Genomic DNA, 25,906 nt, shown 5'->3' with positions numbered 1-25,906 from the left:
ACATCATCCCGTCAGCCAGAGCTACCGGACTACTACCCATAATATCCCACATCATCCCGTCAGCCAGAGACACTGGACTACTACTCCTAATATCCCACATCATCCCATCAGCCAGAGCCACCGGACAACTACCACGAATATACATCATCCCATCAGCCTGGAGTCAGAACCAGAGCGCTGAGTGGAACAGTCCTAACTTCCACACTGGGGATCCCTTTAAGAGAGGCCTAGCGTCAGAACCAGAGCGCTCACTGGATTTGCCTTGACTTCCATACCAATGATCCCGTTAAAAGAAGCCTGAGGTGAGAATCAGAGCGCTGGAGGAATTTACCCTAACTTCCATACCGGAAATCCCTTTAATAGAGGCCTGGGGTCAGTACCAAAGCGCAGAGTGGATTTTCCCTCACTTCCGTACCGAGGATCCCTTTAAGAGAGCCTGGGGTCAGTACCAGAGCATTTGAAGGCAATTGCCTTGACTTCCATACCGGGGATCCCTTTAAGAGAGGCCTGGGATCAGAATTAAAGCGCTGGATGGATTTGCCCTGACTTCCATACCGAGGATCCCTTTAAGAGAGGCCTGGGGTCAGTACCAAAGTGCTGGATGGATTTGCTCTGACTTCCATACCAATGATTCCTTTAAGAGGGACGATGTGCCTACGGGATGGAGGATGTATGATGGGGATATAGGCACGGGAGGGGGAGATTCATTTCTGTCATGTGATCTCTGCTCCTTTAAGGGGGGCAATGACAATGGCTGTGAGCTTATGTTCCCAGGGATGCTAGATTTCTCGCACCATGTCAGTGTCTGCTGAGGTGTTGTCAAGTGGGAAAACTGTTGGTCATAGCAACCAATCACAGCTCAGCTACTTTTAACCAGCTCTGGTGAAATGAGAGAAGCTTAGCAATTCTTTGCAAGGAAAACTGTTGCTCATAGCAACCAATCACAGCTCAGCTTCTTTTGAACAGTACTGATGAAATGAAAGATGCTTCGTGATTGGTTGGTGATACACACAACATTCATTTTTATATATAGAGATAGCCATCATGACTTCAAGGAAGTGTATCTGCCAATACGCACTTTTAACTTTACATAAGTCACAAGGACAGTGGAGCTCTTCAGATCAGTCTCCACAATTCATGTCTAACGTGAGAATGTTCTCAAAAACTCAATCCTCAAAAGGATGCATAAAGAGTAGAAAACCTTATAAACTAAAACAGAAGTCAACGTCCCTGACTTATTTCATGGAATTCTAAGGATAAGATCATTGGGGCAATTTACATTGAAGGGGTTGGTTTGTTAGGAACATAATGCTGTGCCACTTACTAATACAAAGCATTACAGGTTCTCCTCCTGCACTTGTCAGCACAGCCTTTTTCAACTGCAGGAGGCAAACTGGTCTGGTCATCTGCTCCTCAAAGAGCAGTCTTTGTTATCACAGTAATGCTGTGACGTCTTTGAAAAAAAGACAACTGACAAGAGCACAAAATAATTTTATGTAACAGAAAAAAAAAAAAAAAGTGTCAGAAAATTATGCCCCCATTAATTTTGAAAAAGTAAATATAAAGTAGCCATCTCCCTTTAAGTTAATGGTTTCAAAACTGTCTAACAGCTTTAACCCCTTACCTACCGATGACATACTATTCTGTCATCGGTAAGTGTCCCCTGCTTTGAGGTGGGCTCCAGCGGTGAGCCCACCTTAAAGCCGCGACATGTTAGCTGTTATAATCAGCTCACATGTGCCTGCAATAGGCGCGAGCCGAATCGCGATCCGCCCGAGCCTATTAATTAGTTAAATCCCGCTGTCAAACGCGACAGCGGGCATTTAGGCTAGGTTCACATTGCGTTGGGGGCATCTGTTTAACGGATCCGTTAAATGGATGTGCTAACGCAGATGTCATTTGTAACCTAGTGCTAACATATGCGCTAACGTATGGTAGCATTTCATTACCATGCGTTAGACCGTACAGGTCTAGACCCGACACACCCTCGAACGCTGCAGACCGCGTCATGAAGTAATGCATCATCGCTAACGCATGCCAATTTTGGCTGCGTTAGGATGCGCTATTATTGTGGGCAATGCATGCGTTAGTGCCTCTATGTAACGGATGCCGTCAGCGCATTGCCACCTTAACTAGTACTTCCAGCGCCCGGCCGGAAATGAGCGCATCGCTGACCCCAAGTCACGTGATCGGGGGTCTGTGACACGTTGCCTTGACAACCAGAAGTCTCAGAGACCTGTATGGTTGTTGCCAACACATTGCTATGAGCACCACCTGGTGGTCGGCGCTCATAGCAATGCAGTAAATCTGCTACATATGGGCAATCTGAGCATCGCCTATATGTATCAGAGTCGATCAAGTATGGCATGCTTCTAGCCTCCTATGGGGGCTATTGAAGCATGCCTAAAGTAAAAAAAAAAAAAAAAATATATATATATTTTAAAAATAATAAAAAACCTAAAAGTTTAAATCACCCCCCCCTTTCACCCCAATCAAAATAAGGCTGAGTTCACACGTGGCGGTTTTTTCACGTTTCCGCAGCGGTTTTAACCACGAAAACGCAAAAAATAAGCATCCCATGCATTCCTATGGGATTCCGCAATGCTGTGCTAATGCTGCGGTTTTTACCGCGGCGAAATCGCTTCGCGGTAAAAACACAGCATGCTCATTAGTTTCGCGGAATCGCGGCGATCCCGCACCCTTAGGAATGCATTGCTCTGCTTACTTTCCGCATGTGGCTGTGCACACCATGCAAAAAGTAAGCAGAACATTTGCGGATGGTACTCACGGCCCGGAGGAGAGGAGAATGTCCTCCGGGCTTTGGGTACCATATCCCTGTAAAAAATAGAATTTAAAATAAAAAATATTGTTATTCTCACCTTCCGACATCCCGCGCAGCCTTCCTGCCTCTCTCCACGCTCCCAGTAAGCCTTTGCGAGCGATGACGTCCGTTCTCGCGGGATCGCGAATGACCGCGAGACGTCGCGATCCCGCGAGAACGGACATCATTGCGGTAATTCTCCCAAAGAATTACTGGGACCGGGAGAGGGAAGGCTGCACGGGACGTCGGAAGGTAAGAATAACAATATTTTTTTTTTATTATTATTTTTTACATCCTATCTTTTACTATTGATGCCGCATAGGCAGCCTCAATAGTAAACAGTTGGTCACGCACATCAAACACTGCTTGACGAGTGTGACCAACCTGTCAATCAGTTCTCCAAGCGATGCTACAGATCGCTTGGAAAACGCTAGCAATTCTGCAAGCTAATAACGCTTGCAAAATGCTAGATTGCCCGCAGGAAAATCGTGGGAATTTAAAATGCGATTTTCCCGCGGAATGAAATTCCGGAATTCTCGCTGCAATTTCCGCAAGAGTTCCGCTACGTGTGAACCCAGCCTAAAACAATTAAAAAAATAAATAAAAATCACACCTACACATTTGGTATCGCTGAGTTCAGAATTGCCGAATCAATAAAAAAAAAAATAAATAAAAATAACCCGATCGCTAAACGGCGTAGCGAAAAAAAAAAAATTAAAAACGCCAGCATTACGGGTTTGTCGCCGCGACATTGCATTAAAATGCAATAATGGGAGATTAAAAGAACGTATTTGCACAAAAGTGGCATCACTAAAAACGTCCGCCTGGCACACAAAAAATAAGCCCTCATCCGACCACAGATCACGAAAAATGGAGACGCTACAGGGCTTGGAAAATTGAGCATTTTTTTTTAGCAAACTTTGAAATTTTTTTCCACCACTTAGATAAAAGAGAACCTAGACATGTTTGGTGTCTATGAACCCGTAATGACCTGGAGAATCATAATGGTGTAGGTCAGTTTTAGCATTTAGTGAACCTAGCAAAAAAGCCAAGTAAAAAACAAGTGTGGGATTGCACTTTTTTTTTTTTTTGCAATTTCACCGCACTTGGAATTTTTTTTCCTGTTTTCAAGTGCACGACATGGTAAAACCAATGGTGTAGTTCAAAGTACAACTCGGCCCGCAAAAAAATAAGCCCTCACATGGCCATATTGACAGAAAAATAAAAAAAGTTATGGCTCTGGAAAGAAGGGTAGCGGAAAACAAAAAAAGCTCCGTGAGTTAAGGGGTTAACCATTCGGACAATATGCATTTAACGCTGCAAGGAGACTGCTGTCAAACAGCCAAACTCCATATTGAGAAGGCAGAAAACGGATTATTAGTACCATTCTCAGCCTTTGTACAGGGCTGAACCATAGGGCAGCGCCTCCCATTTTTTTTTCTCTCATATCCCTTGGGAGTTGTCAATGCAATAGGACCAACACAACTCAACACCATTCGGAAGGGTGGCATACCACAAGGTTGGATCCCCATTTGTGATCAAATTGCTACATAGCGATGTGCCTATCCTATACAACCCCCACAGGTGAGCATATATACATATGTATCATGATTGTTTTCTATATGTCATTTATTGCGCTTTGGTAGCACTCTGGTTTTCTCACCCCACCTTTCAGTCTCCTGCAAAATTTATGATCTACTATGGTAAAGGTTCGGTGGGGGCACATTGGGTGGACTAAAAGTAAAGAAAAAAGGAAAAGCCACTACCAGTTTGAACTGCTGTTTCTAGTCCCACCTAAAAAGCAATTACAAGCTGATAAAAACTCCTGCTACAAAAAGAGGCACACAATTAGTATTTTAGTGTTACTTAGATTGAAAATTGTGAAAAATGGAAAAACATTTCCTGTTTTTTACCCCACATACACCAATCTAACCACTCAAATGTCAGCAAGAAAAAAAAGTTACAAAAATTAATACTCACTTATCACAAAAGGCAAAAATGATTTAAATACCTGAATGAGAAAAAAAATAGAGGTCTTATAACTTCATGTATGGAAGGAAAAAAAAAACCTTACTCAGGATTGGATGAAAATGGTTGAAATGGTTAAGGTACATACTGCTTAAAGAGAATCTTTTGTGCTAAATAAAAAGTTAATTAAAAATATTAAATATAAAAGATTTAATGTACGGGAGCCGGAACCGGTGCCACGACAGAACTAGGGCGTCTGCTCCGATGGCGCCTGGATCACGCAATCGGGCAATGAATCGAGGAACCTTGTTGTTTAGTCTTGAGGCCATGAGATCCACATCCGGAGTCCCCCAACGATGACAAATCTGCTGAAAGACTTTCGGATGAAGAGACCACTCTCCCGAGGCAATGCCTTGGCGACTGAATCTGCCGCCCAATTCTCTAAGCCCGGGATGTGGATTGCTGAGATGGGCGAATGGTTGGTCTCGGCCCACTGGAGGATGTGTATCACTTCGTGCATGGCCATCCCGCTCCGAGTACCTCCCTGGCGGTTGATGTACGCTACAGCCGTAGCGTTTTCGGATTGGATCCTGATGGGGTGACCAGCGAGGAGATGGTGTAAACTCTGTAGAGCTAGTCTGATCGCACATATCTCCAAGATGTTGATAGGGAGACGTGACTCTTGAGTTGACCAACGACCCTGTGCCGTATGGTGACGAAAGTCCGCACCCCAGCCCAGAAGACTTGCGTTGGTGGTTACTACCAACCATCTTACTGGGAGAAAAGACCTCCCTCGACTCAGGGAGGACTTCAGTTTCCACCACTTGAGGGCTTGTCTGACCCGCAGGGACAGAAGGAACCGACGATCCAGGGAGAACGGGTTCTTGTCCCAAGCTAACAGCAACGCGTGTTATAAGGGACGGAGATGGAACTGTGCGAATGGAACTGCTTCCATCGCTGCCACCATCTTTCCAAGAACTCTCATGCTGAAACGAATGGAGTGAGAAACCGGTCGGGAAAGAGTCAGCGGTGCCTGTTGTAAGGCTTGGGTCTTTTCTGGAGGGAGAATGACAAACTCGCGGGAAGTGTCCAAGATCATTCCTAAAAAGGAAAATCGTCTGGGCCGGTTTTGGGAAAGACTTTTTGAAGTTTATCTTCCAGCCCAGGTGAGAAAGTGTATTTACTGTTCTATCAACGGATTCCTCGCAGGCTGGAAGGGACGGACCCTTGATGAGCAGGTCGTCCAGATACGGCAACACCACTACTCCCCGAGAGTGGAGAATGGCCATGACAGCCACCATGACCTTGGTAAAGACCCTGGGGGCGGTGGCGAGTCCGAAGGGCAAGGCAACGAACTGGAAGTGTTTCTCGTGAATTGCAAAACGCAGGAACTGCTGGTGGGACGGGCAGATCGGAATGTGAAGGCAATCGTCCTTGATGTCGATGGATGCTAGTAACTCTCCTTTTTCCATGTAAGCGACAACTGATATGAGAGATTCCATTCGGAATCGCCGTACCTTGACAAACTGATTTAAACAGTTTGAGATCCAGAATGGGCCGCATCGTCCCGTCCTTTTTTGGAACCACAAAAAGGTTTGAATAAATACCCCTGAACCTTTCGTGATGAGGGACCGGAATGATGACTCCGTCCCCTTGCAGAGCCTGAACAGCCCGAAGGCTCATCTTTTTCTTGGGGGGGGGGGGGGGGGAGAGACGTAAATTCTATCTTGTACCCGGAGAACACCAGCTCCCTGACCCACGAGCCAGGTGTGACTGAAGGAAAGTAGACGACCGCCTACTTTGTCGGTGTCCCCCGGATACCGCAACAAGTCATTGTGTAGAAGATCTATGTGGTCTGGCTCCCCTAGATCCAGATGCCCTTGGCTTCCAAGAGCGGTTAGGTCTGTATGAGACCTGGGAGCCTCTGTCTCCGCGCGGGGACCGACTTGATCCGGAAGAGAAGGTAGTGGAGGACCAACTGCAATTGTTGCGAAAAGGTCGAAAACGCGCTGACTGTTGGCTCCGAAACAGCCTGACAGCCTTTTGTTAAAGGAATTTACTCTTTCCCCAGGTAGTATCAGAAATGAGCTGGTCCAGTTTTTCTCCAAAAAGACGACCAGTTTGAAAGGGGAGAGAAGTCAACGACCTTTTAGATGTGGCATCCGCCCGCCAGTCGCAGAGCCATAGGGCTCTTCTAATGGAGATCGCATTAGCGGCAGTTTGAGCAGCGCAATTGGCGGCATCTAAAGAAGCGTTCACTACAAAGTCTGCTGCGTGAATTATCTGCCTGGCGAACCTGGTTGCCTCCGGAGGAAGATTGGTACCCAGGAAGGCAGTAATTAAGACTTCTGCCCAAGCAGCCATTGCCTTAGTGACCCAAGTCACTGCGAAAGATGGAAAAAGCGCCGCTCCTTAAGCTTCAAAAACTGAGCAGGCAAGGTAGTCAATTTGACGATCGGAGGGGTTTCTGACTGAGGTGCTCTCAGAGACGGATAGGAGCGTTTTAGAAGCAAGACGCGATACAGGAGGGTCCACCGAAGGGGACTGTAACCAGTCCTTCATTAGGTCTGGATCAAAAGGGTATTTAGTCTCAGTAGACTTTAGCCCTGTGAACCGCTTATGTGGCCGATACCTATGTTTCTGGACAATGTCATTAAACTCCGGATGGCTTTCATCCTGCGTACACGTCTGGTCCTCTTAAATGAGATAGCGTGTGCTGGAGCGGGAATATTTTCCTCATCCAACTCCAGAATCCTGTTGACTGATTCTGTAAGAGAATCAAGCGACTCGTCAGTTGGAGGATTCTGAGGGGCTGACGTGTCAGATTCGAATTCAGAGTCGTACTCGCTGCGGACAATAGGAGAGGGCGAGCGAGAGACAGAACTCGCCGGTGCTGAAGCGCAAGCGTGACTAGGGGACGCATCATGGGTCCACTTTCTAGCCTGACCATCTCTTGAGTGACTACGGCCCCTGCTGATGGATGGTTCCCCGCCATCGCCAGAGCCCTGCTCGGGCGGTAAAGACGCTTTCTAACCTAACGAGGCTTCCCGGAGGGAGTCTATGGCCTGGGTCCGTGACTCCACCGACCGTGACAGGGACGCAGCCCACTCAGGGGGACTAAACGCAGGAAACCCTGCAGCAGCGGCGGCGAGGGGCGTTGGAGCGCAGGCCGGGGCGCAGTCCGGCGGGGCGCAGCCCGTGCATAATGGATTAGTCTGGGCACGGCAGTCTTGCAAGTGGCACACACAGTAAAAAAAAAAACGCAGTGTGCTCTTAGCAGCCCATTTAGCCTCCTTAGATTGAGACATAGCACTCCTGAAAGGGTTAAAGGCAGATTCTGTACTGCAGCTGCAGGGAATGTGTCGGAAAGGGGTTAAGCTTTGTTCTGAGGGCAGAGTGCAGCTTACCCTGGTCCTGTGCTGTGTCCCTGGGAGTAATAGCGGTGGCCCTGTGGTGCCACCCAGTATCCGGCAGAGTGCGCGCCTCACAGCCTATTTCCAGAGCAGGCTGAGGTAAATTTCATGGCCCCCGAGACTAGGACTGCGCCAAGGAGGCGCCAAGGAGAGGGGCGGCGGTGGCGCTAGCGCGGGCGGCGCTATCCAAATTGCGGCCTAGTAGGCCGGAAAAGCCGGGTACTACATTTTTGGCCTACCCGCGGTAAGCGCCAAGGGCGGGGAGGGGGTGACGCTATTCAAATTGCAACCTAGTAGGCAGGAAAAGCCGCAGACTAAATTTTTGGCCTACCCGCGGTAAGCGCCGAGACGGGGGGGCCGCGATGGGGCACCGGAGCACTGCTGTTGAGACAAAGTCAGCGCCCCTCCCGAGGACCAGGACCCGACCCCATACCTCTACTCCAGTGATCAGGCCTGCCGTCGCTGTCCGTGCCATCCATGCAGGTCTTCTCATCCTCCTGGGCTGATGTAGTAGAGCTGGAGTTCTTAAAGGGGCATGCTCAATCGATCCACCCTATAGGTAGGGGGATGGACAGCTATGGGGCTGATTCAGGGCATTCAGGAGCGCTGTAGGTAAGGTCCTCCACCAGTCTCTATGCACTCCATGCTGCGCTTGCACTCATATCCGTCCACCATAAGGAATCGTCAGAGGAATCAGCCCCGTTCGTCGCAGAAAAGTGTACGGGGAGGTATACTCCGCGTGCTTGCATGTTGGTTCGGGGGAGAGCGGGCCGTAGAAACGAACTGTCGCCCCCTTCACTCCGTTAATTAAAAAATAAAAATTTACAGAAAATTCAAAAATAAAAAAAAAACGGTGGGGTCTGAAACAAGACCCAAGTGCCTCCTACAGACACTAAGCAAGAACTGGAGAAATCTCATCCAGCGAGAGGGTGTATACTGCAGGGGAGGCGTTAACTTTTTTCTGATTTACTTAGTGTCCTCCTAGTGGCAAGCAGCATAACACCCAGTGTCTGTGTACCCCAATGAGGCGTAGGAGAAATAGGGCTAATCTGCAAGTAAACAGCTTTATGATGCTATCCAGCTGCCTTACTGAAAGTGCAGCTACTAGGGTAAAAAATTAACCGACATCCTCCCAGGAGCTGCTAGCAATCGTTCATAGGAACACACTACAATCACCGTGGCTCACTTAACAGTGAGCAGTGGCTGTAAGAACATCTGTCACTTTCATTAACAGAATGCTCTACGGAACATTTGTGCAGAGCAAACTATCCAAGTGCTGGGACCCGTACCTGCCACTCACAGTATAATGAGCGACGGCTGTAATCACACCGTGCATGCTCCTATGACTGAAAGCCGACGGCTACCTGGAGGAAGTCAATTTGATCCCCGTAGCCACACTTTCAATAAGGCAGCTGAGCACTACCTTCAAGTTATTTACATGCAGATTTACTGGTAGTGTTTTCCTAGGCATCAGGCTCCCTTTAAAATGTATCATTCAGTAGAAACGTTTTGTAATACACTGGAATAATTGAGTACTCCAAAGTAATATAACAGATGCTCATAAAACATCAGGGCTTCCAGGGAAAACCCTAAGGTAATACTTAAAGGAAATCTGTCACCACATCTGTCAGGTTATAAACTGCTGAAAAAAGTCCAACAGAGATGAAGAGATGCAAAAAATGTGTCTACAAGAAGACAAAGTTCATTTCTCATTTCTGTTCTGTGTCAGTTACTTGTCTCACTGCTGACTCTCCCTTCATGTAAAATAAGCTCTGGAGGCAGAGTTATCTTCCAGGAACCATCCTCCCAATGGATACTGGAAGCCTGTGCTAGCATTTCTTCTGCGGTGTTGCTATCAGTGTGTCAAGAGTGAGAGAAGAGACTTGCATTGACAATCCAACACAATGGGTAGCACTTTGAACACATTTAACAAGTGGTCATAAACTTGTAAATAACTCAAGAATGAATAAAGTTACATTAAAACCAAGCACACCAATTTTTTTCTTGTGAAATTCTCAATAAGTTTGATGTGTCACATGACCCTCTTCCCATTGAAAAAAATAAAGTTGGATCCAAAATGACAGAGTTCAAAAAGGGCCTCCATGGTTACGACCCATCTTGAAAAGTTTCCCCCACTCCCATACACTAATGTGCCACAAACAGGAAGTTGATATCACCAACCATTCCATTTAGGTGTATCCATATAAATGGCCAACTCTGTAGTTTAGATAGATTCCCTTTAAAGGGAATCACATCTGACCAGTCATCAGGACTGTGTTGAATAACCTACAGACAGTGTCAGGTTGGCGTCGTTATACTGATTAAAATTGATACCTTGGTTGATGAAACCTGTCTTCTGGTTGTTTAATCTGTATTTTCAGTTTTGAGTTAATGTTATGCTCGTGCTCCAGGGAGGGCCTGTGGGGGGTGTCTTTAAGTGGTCGTCTGATTAGGTATTCATATGTATAGCTTCCCTCAGTGACCTGCCCTCTATTTTACATTCTGAATATGTATTGGAAAAAAAAAAAAAGCAGGCAGTAGCCGGCGCTGCAGCAGGATTGCTTCTATAAAATACATTAAATTATTCTGAAAAAAAAAAAAAAAAAATTAAAAAACTCTCTCAAAATGGTGTAGGCCGCATCTATCGGATCGCCAATAGATGTTACTAAACAAGCGACGCCATTTTGGGACAATTTTTTTTTTTTCCAGAATAAGTGTGTATCACTCAAAACAATAATTTAATGCACAATATAGAAGCGATCATGCTGCAGTGATCATTGACCTGTCTTAAGCCATACTGATGAATATGTAAGCAGAGCACCACATGAACACCTCCCCTCCAGTCACACCCCAAAGCACAAGAATCTCATTAAAGGGAACCAGTCACCAGTTTTGTGAAATAGCAGCTAAAAATATGACCTTATTCAGAGTCCGCCATGCATTCCCTAATTTCTTAAGGAACCCCCCCATCCCGACTCGCCTTATATACTCGAAAAACTTTTTAATCTCTCCCGTGCTGTATGGTAATCTTCTCAGTCCGGTCCGATGGGCGTGGTTTCGGGCCTCTGCATCTCTTCCTCCGGCTTCTGCTTGCCGTCCTCATGACATGGATAACGATCCACATCGCCATGCGACGTATCATGCCTGCTCAGAAATATTGCGTTTTACACCTGCGCAGTATGCTTTGCACATGAAGTAGGACGACAAGCAACAGCCGATGGGAGCGACGTAAAGGCCCGAAACTACACCCATCGGACCAGACAGAGATTACTACACAGCACAGGAGAAATTAAAAAGGCTTTCTAGAGTATACATGGGGAGTCACGGGGTTATATAAGGATTTAGGGAATGCATAGCAGACGCTGAATAAGGTGATATTTGTAGCTGCTATGTCACAAAACTGGTGACAGGTTCCCTTTCACTGAAAGCTACAAATAAAGATTAAACAACAAGACAGATTTCATCAACCAAGGTATCATTTTAATCAGTATAACGGCGCCGACCGGACACTGTGTGTAGGTTACTATGCACAAGCCTGCTGACAGGTTCCCTTTAAGACCCATTTACACAATCGGATATAGTATGATATTGTTACTATTTAGCTCTGTGCACATTGCTAAGTTCCACTATATACTTCAGGAAATACTCCAATATTTAAAACAATGTTCCACTATCATACATCTAAAATAACAATAAATATGAAACCTATGACTCCTTAACCACTTACTGCCAGCTGACGGAATAGTACGTCAGCTGGCAGTATCCCCCGCTTTGATGAGGGCTCCGGCGGTGAGCCCGCATCAAAGCCGGGACATGTCAGCTGTGTTTTGAGCAGCTGACATGTGCCAGCAATAGGCGCGAGTGGAATCGCGATCCACTCACACATTAACTAGTTAAATGCCGCTGTCAAACGCTGACAGAGGTATTTAAATGGCGCTTCCGGCCACCGTGCCGGAAATACGTGCACCGCTGACCCCCGTCATGTGATCGGGGGTCATCGGTGCGTCGGCATAAAAACCAGAGGTCTCCTTGAGACCTCTATGGTTGTTGATGCCGGATTGCTTGCGAGCGCCACCCTGTGGTCAGCGCTCATAGCAATGCTGTCATTCTGCTACATAGAGACGGTCTGAGCATCGCCTCTATGTAGCAGAACCGATCAAGCTATGGCAGCTTCCAGCCTCCCACGGAGGCTATTGAAGCATGCCGAAAGTTAAAAAAAGTTTTTAAAAATATGAAAAAAAAAAAAAAAAAGTTTAAATCACCCCCCTATCACCCCATTCAAACAGACATATTTGGTATCACCGCGTTCAGAATCGCCCAAAGGAAAAAAAAAAAAAAAAAAAGAAGAAGAAGAGGATCAACTTGATCGCTAAACGGCATAGCGAGAAAAAAATTGAAACACCAGAATTACATTTTTTTGGTCGCTGCGACATTGCATTAAAATGCAATAACGGGCGATTAAAAGATGGTATCTGCACAAAAATGTTATTAAAATCATCAGCTCGGCACGCAAAAAATAAGCCCTCACCCAACCTGAGATCACGAAAAATGGAGATGCTACGGGTCTCGGAAAACTGCGCTTATTTTTTAATGCAAACTTTGGAATTTTGCTTCACCACTTAGAAGAGAACCTAGACATGTTTGGTGTCTATGAACTCGTAATGACCTGGAGAATCATAATGGCAGGTAGCATTTAGTGAACCTAGAAAAAAAGCCAAACAAAAAACAAGTGTGGGATTGCACTTTTCTTTGCAATTTCACCGCACTTGGAATTTTTTTTCCCAGTTTCGAGTACACGACTTGCTAAAACCAATGTCGTTATTCAAAAGTACAACTCGCCCCGCAAAAATATGGCCACATTGACGGCAAAATAAAAAAAAGTTATGGCTCTGGGAAGAAGGGAAACGAAAATGCAAAACAGAAAAAAGCTCCGGGAGTTAATGGGTTAGTATTTTTTTTTTTTTTTTTTTTAATGAAGATTATGATACGGGAAAAAAATGCCAAATATGTTTAAAAATACATTTAACACATAAACCTGATTAAAACAATGGGTCATTTTCTGAGGACACATTCCCACTACTTTTCATTGCTGCATCTCCAACGCTCCTGCTGGTCTTTCTGTTTTCCTTTACTGCAGACATCACCTATTACAGCCAATTACTAAGCGGTATATGCCACAAAACCAGAGGCAAGTGGTCAAATGGTATATACATTATGTCAAAGGGGAAAAAAGGCACTGGAATTGTTTTAATATGTACTATTGCCTTTGAACAGCTTTTCAATGATTGCAGACAATTTATGGTAAATAGGATGTCCAGCTTTAGATACTTTTTTTTTTTTTTTTTTTTTTTTTTTTTTTTTTACACTGGCATTTGCAAGCAATACATTTGTTTGGGACAAAAAAAAAAAAAAAAAGGGGGGGGGAATTCCTTAATTACATGCATTTAAAGGGCACCGGTCACCTCAGAGAACACCATTTACCTGGAGAAATAGGGTGAGTGCACACTAGGGTGACCGCAAAAAAAATCGATGTCGGAATTTTGTCCGTCTGGACCCCACAAAACGATTCCCCTTTCCAGATATTGAGATAGCCAAAATTTGAGCTCGATCAAACGACGTTAACCCGTGCCGCTCGTCGCTCAAAGTTTGAAAAAAAAACAGGATCTTTTGGGTTGCTTACCGTAAAATCTGTTTCTCGGAGCCTTCATTGGGGGACACAGAGACCATGGGTGTATGCTGCTGCCAGGAGGCTGACACTATGCACAAAAAAGTTAGCTCCTCCTCCGCCGTATACACCCCACCGACCGGCAGGAAATTCCTCAGTTAGTGAGAAAGCAGTAGGAGAAGTAACGGAATAGATTGAAAACAGAACGAACAACTCAACTGTAACCAATCGACAAACATAAGAACAGGAGTTGTAGAACAAGGGAGGGTGCTGTGTCCCCCAATGAAGGCTCCGAGAAACAGATTTTACGGTAAGCAACCCAAAAAATCCTGTTTTCTCGTTCGCCTTATTGGGGGACACAGAGACCATGGGACGTCCCAAAGCAGTCCCTGGGGTGGGAAACAAACTTCCATCAGGCCAGTGGACTCACCACCGCGGCCTGCAGAATCCTTCTACCTAGGCTGGCGTCCACCGAAGCATAGGTGTGGACCCTGTAGAATTTCACAAAAGTGTGAACCGAAGACCACGTTGCAGCTTTGCAAAGCTGCAGCGCGGAAGCTCTGTGGCGCACCGCCCAGGAGGCACCCACCGCCCGGGTAGAGTGCGCTCTGATCCCTGAAGGAGCTGCACGATGCTTGACCCGGGATGCCTCCAAAATTGCCGATCTGATCCAGCGAGCAATAGTGGCCTTTGAGGCTGGGTGACCTTTCCTTGCACCGTCTGGAATGATAAACAGAGAGTCTGACTTCCGCAAGGAAGATGTCCTGGCTAGATAGAGTCTCAATGCCCTGACCAGGTCCAGCTTGTTCAAGGATCGCTCCCGAGGATGAGCTGGGCTCGGGCAGAAGGATGGCAGAACAATGTCCTCATTGAGGTGAAACGAAGATACCACCTTCGGAAGGAAAGAGGGCGGAGGCCGCAGAACTACCTTGTCCTGATGACGTACCAAGAAGGGAGAGCGGCAAGAAAGGGCCGCTAATTCCGACACGTCGGATGGAAGTAATGGCCACCAGAAAGGCCACCTTCCAAGAAAGGAGGGCAAGGGAAACATCCCTGAGAGGTTCAAAAGGAGGACCTTGCAGAACCCCAAGAACGAAATAAAGATCCCAAGGATCCACGGGCGCTTGGTACGGAGGAACCGTGTGAGCCACACCCTGAAGAAAGGTTTTGACCTGGGGCCGGGAGGCCAGCGTCTTCTGAAATAAAATGGACAGTGCCGAAACTTGACCCTTCAAGGAACTGAGAGCAAGCCCCGCATCCAGCCCTGTCTGAAGAAACGCCAGAACAGAAGGAAGCGAAAAAACCATGGCCGCAATGTCATTGGCCTCACACCAGGAGAAATAGGCTTTCCAAGTACGGTAATAGATCTTGGAAGAGGAAGGCTTTCTGGCGCGGATCATGGTATGAATCACTCGATCAGAGAATCCTGCCCGTTTCAAAACCTCGGTCTCAACAACCACGCCGTTAAATTGAGCGACCGAGAATTGGGGTGGCAAATCGGGCCTTGCGACAGCAGATCTGCCCTGTCGGGAAGCTTCCAGGGGGCGTCCGCGAGAAGGTTGACAATGTCCGCGAAGCAAGACCTTCTGGGCCAATTCGGGGCGATGAGGACGACTGGAATCCCTTCTGCCTTGATTTTCTTCAACAGCTTGGGAAGAAGAGGCAAGGGAGGGAACAGGTAGGGGAGCTCGAACTGTGACCAAGGAACGGCCAGAGCGTCGGCGCCCCCTGCCAGGGGGCCCCGAGACCTGGACACGAATTGTGGTACCTTCCTTTTGAGGCGAGACGCCATGAGGTCTACGTCCGGGGTTCCCCACCGACGGCAGAGCAGATGAAACACCTCCGGATGTAGGGACCATTCCCCTGCCGCGAGACCCTCGCGGCTTAGAAAATCGGCGGCCCAGTTGTCCACGCCGGGAATGTGAACCGCGGAAATTGTTGGAACAAAGGTCTCTGCCCATTGAAGAATTCTGGACACTTCCGCCAGGGCTGAGACACTCCGTGTCCCCCCTTGTCGGTTGATATACGTGCGATCTGTAGTGATCGGACGCCCTGCTACAGGGAAAGAATCTTGTCTTGTGGGAGAAATACCCTTGACCGACGAGTGTCGAAAAGAAGGCCCAGAAACACAAGGCGTTGAGTAGGGATCAGACAGGACTTTTCCGGTTGACGATCCACCCAAAACTGGACAGGGTGTCTAGAACGATCGCCACACTTAGGCGGGCCTGATGAAAGGAGGGAGCCTTGATCAGAATATCGTCGAGATACGGAAAAAGAACAAGACCTCTGATCCTCAACAAGGCCATCAACGCCGCCATAATCTTCGTGAAGACCCTGGGAGCGGTGGCGAGCCCGAAAGGGAGCGCGACGAACTGATAATGTTCGTGGTGAATCGCAAACCACAGGAACTTCGGATGTCCGGGAAATATGGGCACGTGTAGATAGGCATCTTGGATGTCTATGGAACACATGAATTCCTGCTCCTCCATGGAGGCAATCACCGAGCGAACCGACTCCATCCGGAAGTGGCGGAGGCGAACTCTCTTGTTGAGTAACTTGAGATCCAAGATGGGTCGAACCGCCCCGTCCTTTTTCGGCACCACAAACAGGTTTAAATAAAACCCTGTGAATCGTTCCGATTCGGGAACGGGCACAATCACCCCGGAGCTGAGGAGAGAGGCGATGGCCGAACCGAACCCCGGGATCAAGGCAGGATCCCGTGGCGGACGGGATTGGAAGAAGCGATCCCGTGGAAGAGAAACAAACTCTATTTTGTATCCTGTCGATACAACCTCTCTGACCCAAGCGTCCTCTACTGAGGCGAACCAGACGTCGCTGAAGAAAAGAAGTCGACCTCCCAATTGGAAGGGACCCACGGAAGACCGATGATAGTCATGCGGACGTAGACCGTCCAGATCTAGATCTGGGTGGTCTTCCCTGGGAAGAGTGGGACCGCCAGGACGGAGTGAGCCTGAAGGAGACCTTCTTTCTTTCCTGACGTGCTTGTGGCCTTTGCTGGTTGGAAGGGTTTTCCGCCGCATTGAAACGGCGGAAAGACCGAAAGGGACGGAACTGACGCCTTGGAGGAGGTCTGCGAGGCTTGGATTGGGGGAGAAGAGACCTCGTACCTCTGGTAGCGTCCTTAATAATCTGGCCCAATTGGGACCCAAAGAGACGCACTCCATGAAAAGGCAGATTAGTCAGACTTTTTAGAGGACAAGTCCGCCTGCCAGGCCTTGAGCCAAATTGTACGTCGGATTGCCACGATGTTGCTTGACGCCTGAACCGCGCAAGATGCGGCATCCAAGGAAGCAGAAAGCAGATAATCCCCCGCATGGGAAATCTGATTGGCGAGATCGGCCAAATGCTCCGGTTGTGCCTTATCCAGAATGCCCTGCCGAAGGTCCTCTGCCCAAGCGGATATAGCCTTTGCTGCCCAAGATGAAGCAAAGACTGGACATACCGCCGCAGATGCCGCCTCGAAGGCAGACTTTGCTAGGGATTCTATGATTCTGTCATTAGAATCTTTTAGAGACGCTACACCCGACAGCGGAAGAACAGTATTATTAGAGAGTCTGGATACGGGAGGGTCCACTGAAGGAGAAGCGGCCCAGTTGTCCGTGAGCTCTTTAGCGAACGGATACAGCACGCCGAGACGCTTTCCTCTTTGAAAGCGTCTAGTCGGATCTTCCCTTTCCTTGGCAAAAATCTTCCCAAACTCGGAATGAAAGGGAAACACCCTGGAAGGTGTTTCCGCCCGTCTGAACGAAACCTCCTGATCTGAGGATTTCGCAGGGGCGTCAGTGATGTCGAAGGTATGGTGAATAGCGGCAATGAGGTTCTGCACCGTAACCTTCATGTTCGCATCCTGATCCGAATCCAGCTCTAAGACCCCTTCAGATTCCGAAAGCGCTTCACCTGACTCGGGAGGAGGCCCGAGAGGGAGACTGCTGGGGAGTATGGGGTGAGGTAGGGCGAGGAGAGGACTCCGCCTGGAGTTCCTGCCTGGGTCTCTTGCGACTGACACTGGCTGGCTCAGATGGGACGTCCAGGGACGTGCTAGGTCCCGCAGAAGCTCCCAAGGGCAACTTATCCAGAACGGCTACTAGGGACCGAGACACCTTGGTGAGGTCTGCCACCGACTGTGATAGGGAGGAGGCCCAACCCGGCAAGGGGGGGCTCACTCACCCCTGGGGCTATGGATGGCTCCTGAGCGGCGTCGGGCTGTGCAGAGGAGGGCCGAAGAGCGGGTACGATCAGCCTTAGGGATAGACATTGTGAAAAACCTAAGGTAGTGCCGGAAGGTTGGGGGACAGAGGGCGGAGAAGGGTCAGTCTGCCGTGCAGAACTACTCACGGTCCGGTGTCCCCAAAAGCGATGCTGCTCGACCTGTCCGGGGATGTAGATCAGGGAGAAGTCCGGCTGGCCGTCCCAAAGAGGCAAAAAGCCGCTTGCAGAAACTGCTCAGGGGCTGGGGAGCCTCTCCAGCTGCGTCCGGCTGGCAGGCTGTAAAGATGGCACCTGCCTGTAGAAAAGCGCGGGTCCTGGGGAAGGGCGGTCCTCGCAGGGTTAATAATTGCTGCCCTCTAGCCATAATATGCTGGGCAGGAGAGGGAAAGGCGGGGGGAGGGCCTGTGGAGAGCGGGAGTGAAGCCCGCTTAGTAGAAAGGGGCGGGGGGCGTGGCCGCGACGCTGCGGTAGGCCCGAACACAAGCCGGGGCCTAAATTAGTTGCGGCGGCCGCCTGTCAGCAGGGGGTCGTCGCGGAAGACGCGTCGCAACACCGGGCCGTGTCCCTGCCCAGAACTGCTCGACTCCAGCGCTACCCCTGCCGAGATGGAAAAAAGGGGGAAGCACAGAACGAGGCCCGTGAAGACCCGGGGCCTGCATGGATGCGGTGACCGTGGGGGGATGCGGGGCGTGCAGGGACCCTAACGTGGTCCCCCTGGCGACCGCTCCAAGAGAAAACGCCGGGGGAAGACTGACATACTCACCCAGGCAGGGGGCCTTACAATAAAGGTACCTGAAAATCCCACGCTGTCTGTCTCTATGAAATCCGCGCCTCATCCAACCTTCAGGCTCGGGTAGGCGAGAGGGTGGGAGGCGGGGGGCAAGGACCGTCCGTGCGGCTGGCACCTACTTGTGCGAGGCTCCTGGTCCTGCTCCGGAGACCTATGAGGATACGGGGTGGCAGTACACGCCGTACTCATAGTCTCTTTGTGGGAGTACGGATGTGACTGTTCACTCCGTATCCCTCCGGAACCTGCAAAGAAACGACGCACACTGAGGTAGATATGGGTCTAATAAAAGACCCGTGTCCACCTCCTACTGACACTAAGCTAAACTGGGGAATTTCCTGCCGGTCGGTGGGGTGTATACGGCGGAGGAGGAGCTAACTTTTTTGTGCATAGTGTCAGCCTCCTAGTGGCAGCAGCATACACCCATGGTCTCTGTGTCCCCCAATAAGGCGAACGAGAAATCCAAATTGAGGTATTTTAAGATTTAGGTATTTTGCATAGTCTGTTAGACTATAAAGAATGTGACAACAACATTGCAGAAATAGCCCTGACCAAATTTTCGAACCATTTGTGGTATTTGAATGCAGAGTTGGTGGGATTATCGTTTTTTGATCCCACCATTACAGACAATGAAAAGTTGTTAATGGCTAATAAATTGCTCAGTAGCACAGATGAACCATCAGAGCACGCTAGGGTTGTAAATCCAAAAGTTAGGGAAGAAAAATTAAAAGAGGTAGGAAGTAACCGACTTTAACGACCTTCTGACAAAAGATGAAGAACAAAAGCAATATGTCCTGCAAGTTGTAAACAAATGCCGAGCATTATATTCTGACGTTTCAAAAACTACTTTAACAAAAGCTCTAGAATAGATTAGATAACTATGTAAAATTATCAACTCATTTAGGTTAGCGTGCTCTGATGGTTCATCTGTGCTACTGAGCAATTTATTAGCCATTAACAACTTTTCATTGTCTGTAATGGTGGGATCAAAAAACGATAATCCCACCAACTCTGCATTCAAATACCACAAATGGTTCGAAAATTTGGTCAGGGCTATTTCTGCAATGTTGTTGTCACATTCTTTATAGTCTAAGACTATGCAAAATACCTAAATCTTAAAATACCTCAATTTGGATTTTTTCAAACTTTGAGCGACGAGCGGCACGGGTTAACGTCGTTTGATCGAGCTCAAATTTTGGCTCTCTCAATATCTGGAAAGGGGAATCGTTTTGTGGGGTCCAGATGAACAAGATTCTGACATTTTTTCCCCCCCATATGAGATCCGGTCACCCTAGTGCACACGCTGCGGATCCACCTGTGGATTTGCAGGTAAAACCGCAAGTGACCTGCGGTTTTCCTGTGGATTTACCAGCAGTTTTCCCCTGCGGATTGACACCTGGACAATGGTACAGGTGGCAAACCGCTGCAGAATACGCAAAGAATTGACATGCTGCGGATTTAAAACCGCAGCAAATCCGCATGGAAAAATCCGCAGCATGTGCACTGTGGATTTGAAATCCCATTGGCTAACATTGTACTGTACACTGTCTGCGGAACTGCAGTGGATCCGCAGGGCCAAATCCGCAGCATGTGCACATACCCATAAGGTTGATCTGCAGGTAACTGCAGATTACTGAAAAGTGCGGCTATAGGGAGAAAATGGACTTATTGCCTTTCAGGATTTCTTGACTTTCAGTCACGAGCATGATGTTTACAGCCGTGCTCACATTATAGTGAGTGGTGACTGTAGCTGCTGCATGCAGAGCCTCTATAACTGAAAGATAGTGGCTCCTGGGAGAAAATAAGTCCATTTTTCCCCATTAGCCGCACTTTCAGTAAGGCAGCCAGGCAGCACTGTAAGGCTATGTGCCCACGTTGCATGTTAAAACGCACACCGAAAACCGGACTCCTTCCCAGAAATCGCGTTTTTTTCCGCGCGATTTCACCGCGATTTTCTCAAGCACTTTCCAAGCGATTTGAAGCATCGCTTGGAAAGTGATTGACAGGTTGGTCACACTCGTCAAACATAGTGTTTGACAAGTGTGAGCAGCTGTTTACTATTGAGGCCACCTATGCGGCAATAGTAAAAGATAAAATGTTAAAAATGATAAAAAAAAAAAAAAAAAAAACACGAGGTATATTTACCTTCCGGCGTCCCGCGCTGCCATCCCGGGCCTCAGCGTTCCCAGTAATGCCTTGCGAGACCTGTGATGGCGTTGGTCTCGCGCTACTATAGCGATCTCGCGAGACAGCGAGAGTCACGCGAGACTACGTCATCACAGGATCTTGCCGCAAGGCATTACTGGGAACGCTTAGGCCGGGAATGCAGCGCGGGACGTCGGAAGGTAAATATACACCGATTTTTTATTTTTTATTCTTTTTTTTACAGAGGTATGGTACCCAGGGCCTGGAGGACAGTCTCCTCTCCTCCACACCGTGGGTACCAACCGCACGAGACGCTTAACTTCCCGCATGGTGGGCATAGCCACATGCGGGAAGTAAGCGATTCTCATGCATTCCTATGGGTGCGGAATCGCGGCAATTCATCACAAAAGAATGAGCATGCTGCGATTTTTTTCCGCGATGCGATTCCGCCGCGGGAAAAAGCTCAGCATTAGCACAGCATGTGCGGAATGCCATAAGAATGCATGGGGGGGCGTTCTGTACACAATTTTTAAACATTTTCACAGCGTTTTCGCGCCGAATATCACGGCAAAAACGCTTAAAAATCGTTACGTGGGCACACAGCCTAAAGCTATTTACCAGCAGATTAGCCCTATAGCTCCATTTCTGCAAATGAAAAGTATTCCGAGGTGGCCAGTTCCTTTTAAAGGGAACCTGTCATCAGTTTTGGCCAATATACCATATATACTCGAATATAAGTAGAGTTTTTCAGCTCCCTTTTTGGGCTGAAAAAGACCCCCCTCGACTTATATTCGGGTCACGGTTCAAACTTACCTGATCCCCGTCGTCTCCGCGGTCCCCGGTATGTGTCTCGGTCCCCTGCAGCCTGTCAGTGTCCCAGCGGCGGCGGGTGATAGGGCCGCGGCGGCGTTACAAGTCGCTACGCACCACTCTCTCTCGCCTTCCGTCTTCTGGCAGTAACGTACAGGGGGCGCAATGACGTGGATAGCACGCGCCCTCTGCCTGAGTCACTGAAGAGCCGGCAACGCTTAGGAGCAGCTGTCAGCAACTGAGGCGAGTATAAATTATCATGCATTGGGGCCACTATTACGGTACTCACTGTGCAGCATTTATGGGGGCATATGTTGTGCAGCATTACGGTACCGGTATTTGGGCCACCATTATTCACTATGCAGCATTTATGGGGGCATATGTTGTGCAGCATTATGGTATTTGGGCCACCATTATTCACTGTGCAGCATTTATGGGGGGCATATGTTGTGCAGCATTATGGTATTTGGGCCACCAATATTCACTGTGCAGCATTTATGGGGGCATATGTTGTGCAGCATTACGGTATTTGGACAGAGCGTTTTTTTTTTATCCCGTTAGAAATGGATCCCAGCAATTCCCACCCTAGACTTATACTCAAGTCAATAAGTTTTCCCAGGTTTTTGAGGCAAAATTAGGGGGGGTCAGCTTATACTCGAGTATATACGGTAAGTTACGGCCATCACCTTTCAGAGCTGATATACAGCATTCTATAATGCTATTTATCTGCCCCCAACCCGACCTGAAAGAGACGAAAAAAATAAAACATACTAACCCGTAGGGCGGTCCAGTCTCAGGGGTGTCTCTGGTCCAGCGCCTCCCATCTTCTTGCGATGCCGCCCTCCTTCTTGCTTCGTGTGGATGACACGTCCCTGCATCATCCACATAGTTCACTAGGCTGACCTTTCCCAGCACCTGCGCACTACATTACTTTAATCTGCCCTCAACAAGGCAAAGAAGTACGCCTGCGCAGGAACACGACATGAAGCAAGCAGGAGGACGACGAGATCGCATGAAGATGGGCGGCTCTGGATGAAGACCTGTGACACCCCTTGGACCAGACCACCCCGCAGGTGACTAATAAAAGTTGTTTTTTTTTCTCTTACAGGTTGGGGGACGATATACAGCATTATAGAATGCTGTATAACAGGCCTGGAAGGTGATGACCATAACATATCAGCCAAAACTGATGACAGGTTCCCTTTAAGGCCGGGGTCACACTTGCGAGAAACTTGGATGAGTGTTGCACGTCAATACCCAGCACTGCCTCTGGCACTCGGATCCCAGCATTCAGCTGCATAGAAGTACATGCAGCTGAACGCTCTGATCCGAGTGCCGGAGGCAGTGCTGGGTATTGACGTGCGAGACTCATCCGAGTTTCTTGCAAGTCTGACTCCGGCCTAAGTAGCAAAATAATATAAAACATTATCCCTAAAGGACAACTGCTTATTAATGAATACATGGAGGCGAGGGGGAAGAAAAAGAAAAAAATATATCTCCCTCTCCTCCGCTGATATCATTATCCAGGGAGAAGAATTGGCAGTATAGTTTTTTCCCCTTCACGTCCACATGTCATAAAAAGCAGAATAAAAACTGTGATCGTTTAATTCCAGAGTAATCCATGTTTTTCTTATATCTAACTGGGCTTTTCAAGTCTACAGTACAGACACTGATCTGCACGAGTATATTGTAAATGATAGGGGGCATTACCAGTGTGGTGTATAATGGTCGCTCTCTGCAGAGCTGTGTGTGATTACACCTGACAAATCTGCAGGTTACTTCCAGCTCACAGGCAGACAGGATTACAATATTGTTATAGTACAGCAGATGTGTTTGTAAGGAGACAAAGTTCAGTTCTGCTGTTCGGTGTTACGTCTCATCCTGCTCATTTACAATAATCTCTGGAGGCAGATTCTCAGGGAGATCTATGTCCGACCCATAGATCTTAACAGCTCATTTACATATAAGAAAGATTTCCTATGACCTACGTGCCCAATGTTTAGGAATTGTTGATCCCACTGACAATTTTTCTTTAACAAGGAGCTGTCCAGTATAGGACAACCTCTTTATGGAATAACCTCCAGTAGCAGTGACAACATCGCCTCGCGCTCCGGCCACAACTCTAGTGCCTAAAATCTTACAAGATCATTCTTTTCTTTATATGCAAAATAAGCTAAAGTCGTGCAAATGCTAAAAACTGAAAAAGAAAAGATGAAAAACAGATGAGTATTGGATCCAGTCCTCAGAAAGCTATGGGGGCAATGTGGGAGCTCAGCAGTGTGTCCCGTAGCAACGTACAGTACACTCCACCATCACACACGGCACGGCAGGCCTCACCGTACAGACCCCCCACCTCAGGGGCCGGGCACCGGAAGGGCCCACGTGTGGTCCCCGCAGCCGCCATCACGTCATCCCGGCGGCCCCTCAGGCCCAGCGGCCTACCTACCTCATGGGCTCCGCTGTCATGTCTCTCCTCCGCCCGGCTCGTCTCTCAGCCTCCCGCTCACCAATGTCCGTCCATTCCTCGGAGATCCTGAAAGAGGGGGAGGGGATGATGAAAACAGTATAGAGACAAGTGAGAATGTCCTCAGGAGGCGGCGAGGCCCGTGCGCCGGGGGGGGGGGAACGTCACCGGTTGGGCGGAGGGAACAGCTCTACAGCCCGGTAACTGCCGCCCTCTCACTACAGCGCAGAGGATCGCTCCCTTCCCGGCCTGCCCTCACTTCCCCCGCCTCCCCGGATCACACAGACAGTACTCGGCGAAGACCCAGAAACAAAGCAGTTACCGCCATCTTGTCGGGGGAGGGAGCAAAGAGAGACTCATCGAATTGGCGCTTTCTCCCCCCTCCCGCACTGCTGGGCGCTGATTGCACGAACACGACTATGGAAAGATTTTCTGATTGGTTAACGGCGCGGAAGAGGGAGGCTGTTGCCAGGGGGTGTGACGTCAGCAGTCGCCTTAAATCTGATTTGTCCAGCAGGAGGCTCGGGCGGGTTCTGTGCAATACATGGAATTGGCGCTTTCTCCCCCCTCCCGCACTGCTGGGCGCTGATTGGACGAGCACGACTCTGGAAAGATTTTCTGATTGGTTAACGGCGCGGAAGAGGGAGGCTGTTGCCAGGGGGTGTGACGTCAGCAGTCGCCTTAAATCTGATTTGTCCAGCAGGAGGCTCGGGCGGGTTCTGTGCAATACATGGACGGCGCTTGTGTGGCTGGGGAGCCGGGCCCTCGGCCGTTAGGTCTCATGCTCACATGCGAAAGAGTCGGACGCGTCTCAACCATCAATACCCCGCATTGCCGCCGGCAACCGGATAGGAGCGTTCAGCTGCTGAGCGTGCAGCATGGGGGATGGCTGCTGCCACTGGTGGGCGGGGCAACGCCCGGCCTGACTGCGCTGGTTGAAGCTCACGCGTTTCTGGATCCGCACCAAACGCCAAAAAACCGGCTAGGAACACTCTTCCTACTCGTTTCTATGGGGAAACCAGGGATTTATTTTTGGAATTGTTCTTTTTTTTTCCTTCAGCTTTTGAAAAATGCTGGTTAGGAAAATGTATATGTGACAGGAATCTGCTCCAACCTAGGCATTGTGCAATGTGAGGGCTGCGAAACACGCTTCAGGGGATAAAAATGCCGGAAAGAGGAGTATTCTCCCGGGGTGCTTAGGCCTGTTTCACACTTCCATTTTTGACCATCAGTCAAAATCCGCCGTTTTTGCAAAAAAACGGATCCGCCATTTCTTTTGGCGGATCCGTTTTTCCCCATTGATTTGCATTACCGGCGGATCTTGACGGATGGCCATCCATTGGATCCGTTTTTTTTGCGGATCCTTCAACTTTTTTGCGTCCGCCGAGATGCCTGGACGGACCATGTAACGTTTTTTGTACTGCAGGATCTGCATTTTTATAGTGCGCATGCCCGGAGGAAGGAAGTCAGGAGGAAATTTAACCCTGAAATCATTTCTGGCGGCCAGAGAAAAAAATATCTCCCTCTCTCTCCCCCTCTCTCCCTCTCCCCTTTAAAATTCTTCATTCGGCGGATCCATCAAAAAAACGGATCCGGTGGCGTC

At 48.5% G+C, this 25,906-nt stretch overlaps 1 protein-coding gene across 1 annotated transcript in view; it reads right to left on the bottom strand.

Annotated features, from left to right (window-relative positions):
* Positions 1–24,775, bottom strand: part of ATRX (ATRX chromatin remodeler) — a 348,862-nt gene extending 324,087 nt beyond the window's left edge. The window contains exons 1-2 of the mRNA XM_073556201.1: positions 24,626–24,775; positions 24,286–24,372 (exon numbers count right to left, since the gene is read on the bottom strand). Of these exons, the coding sequence (XP_073412302.1) occupies positions 24,286–24,372; positions 24,626–24,663 (125 nt within the window). The 5' untranslated portion in view covers positions 24,664–24,775. The remainder of the gene's footprint in view (positions 1–24,285; positions 24,373–24,625) is intronic.
* Positions 24,776–25,906: the final 1,131 nt, after the last annotated feature.

This window comes from Dendrobates tinctorius, unplaced genomic scaffold (genome assembly GCF_039654945.1).
Source record: "Dendrobates tinctorius isolate UK_male_01 unplaced genomic scaffold, ASM3965494v1 ptg000231l, whole genome shotgun sequence".
NCBI lineage: Eukaryota > Metazoa > Chordata > Amphibia > Anura > Dendrobatidae > Dendrobates > Dendrobates tinctorius.
This window is presented reverse-complemented; position numbering and strand designations above follow the sequence as displayed.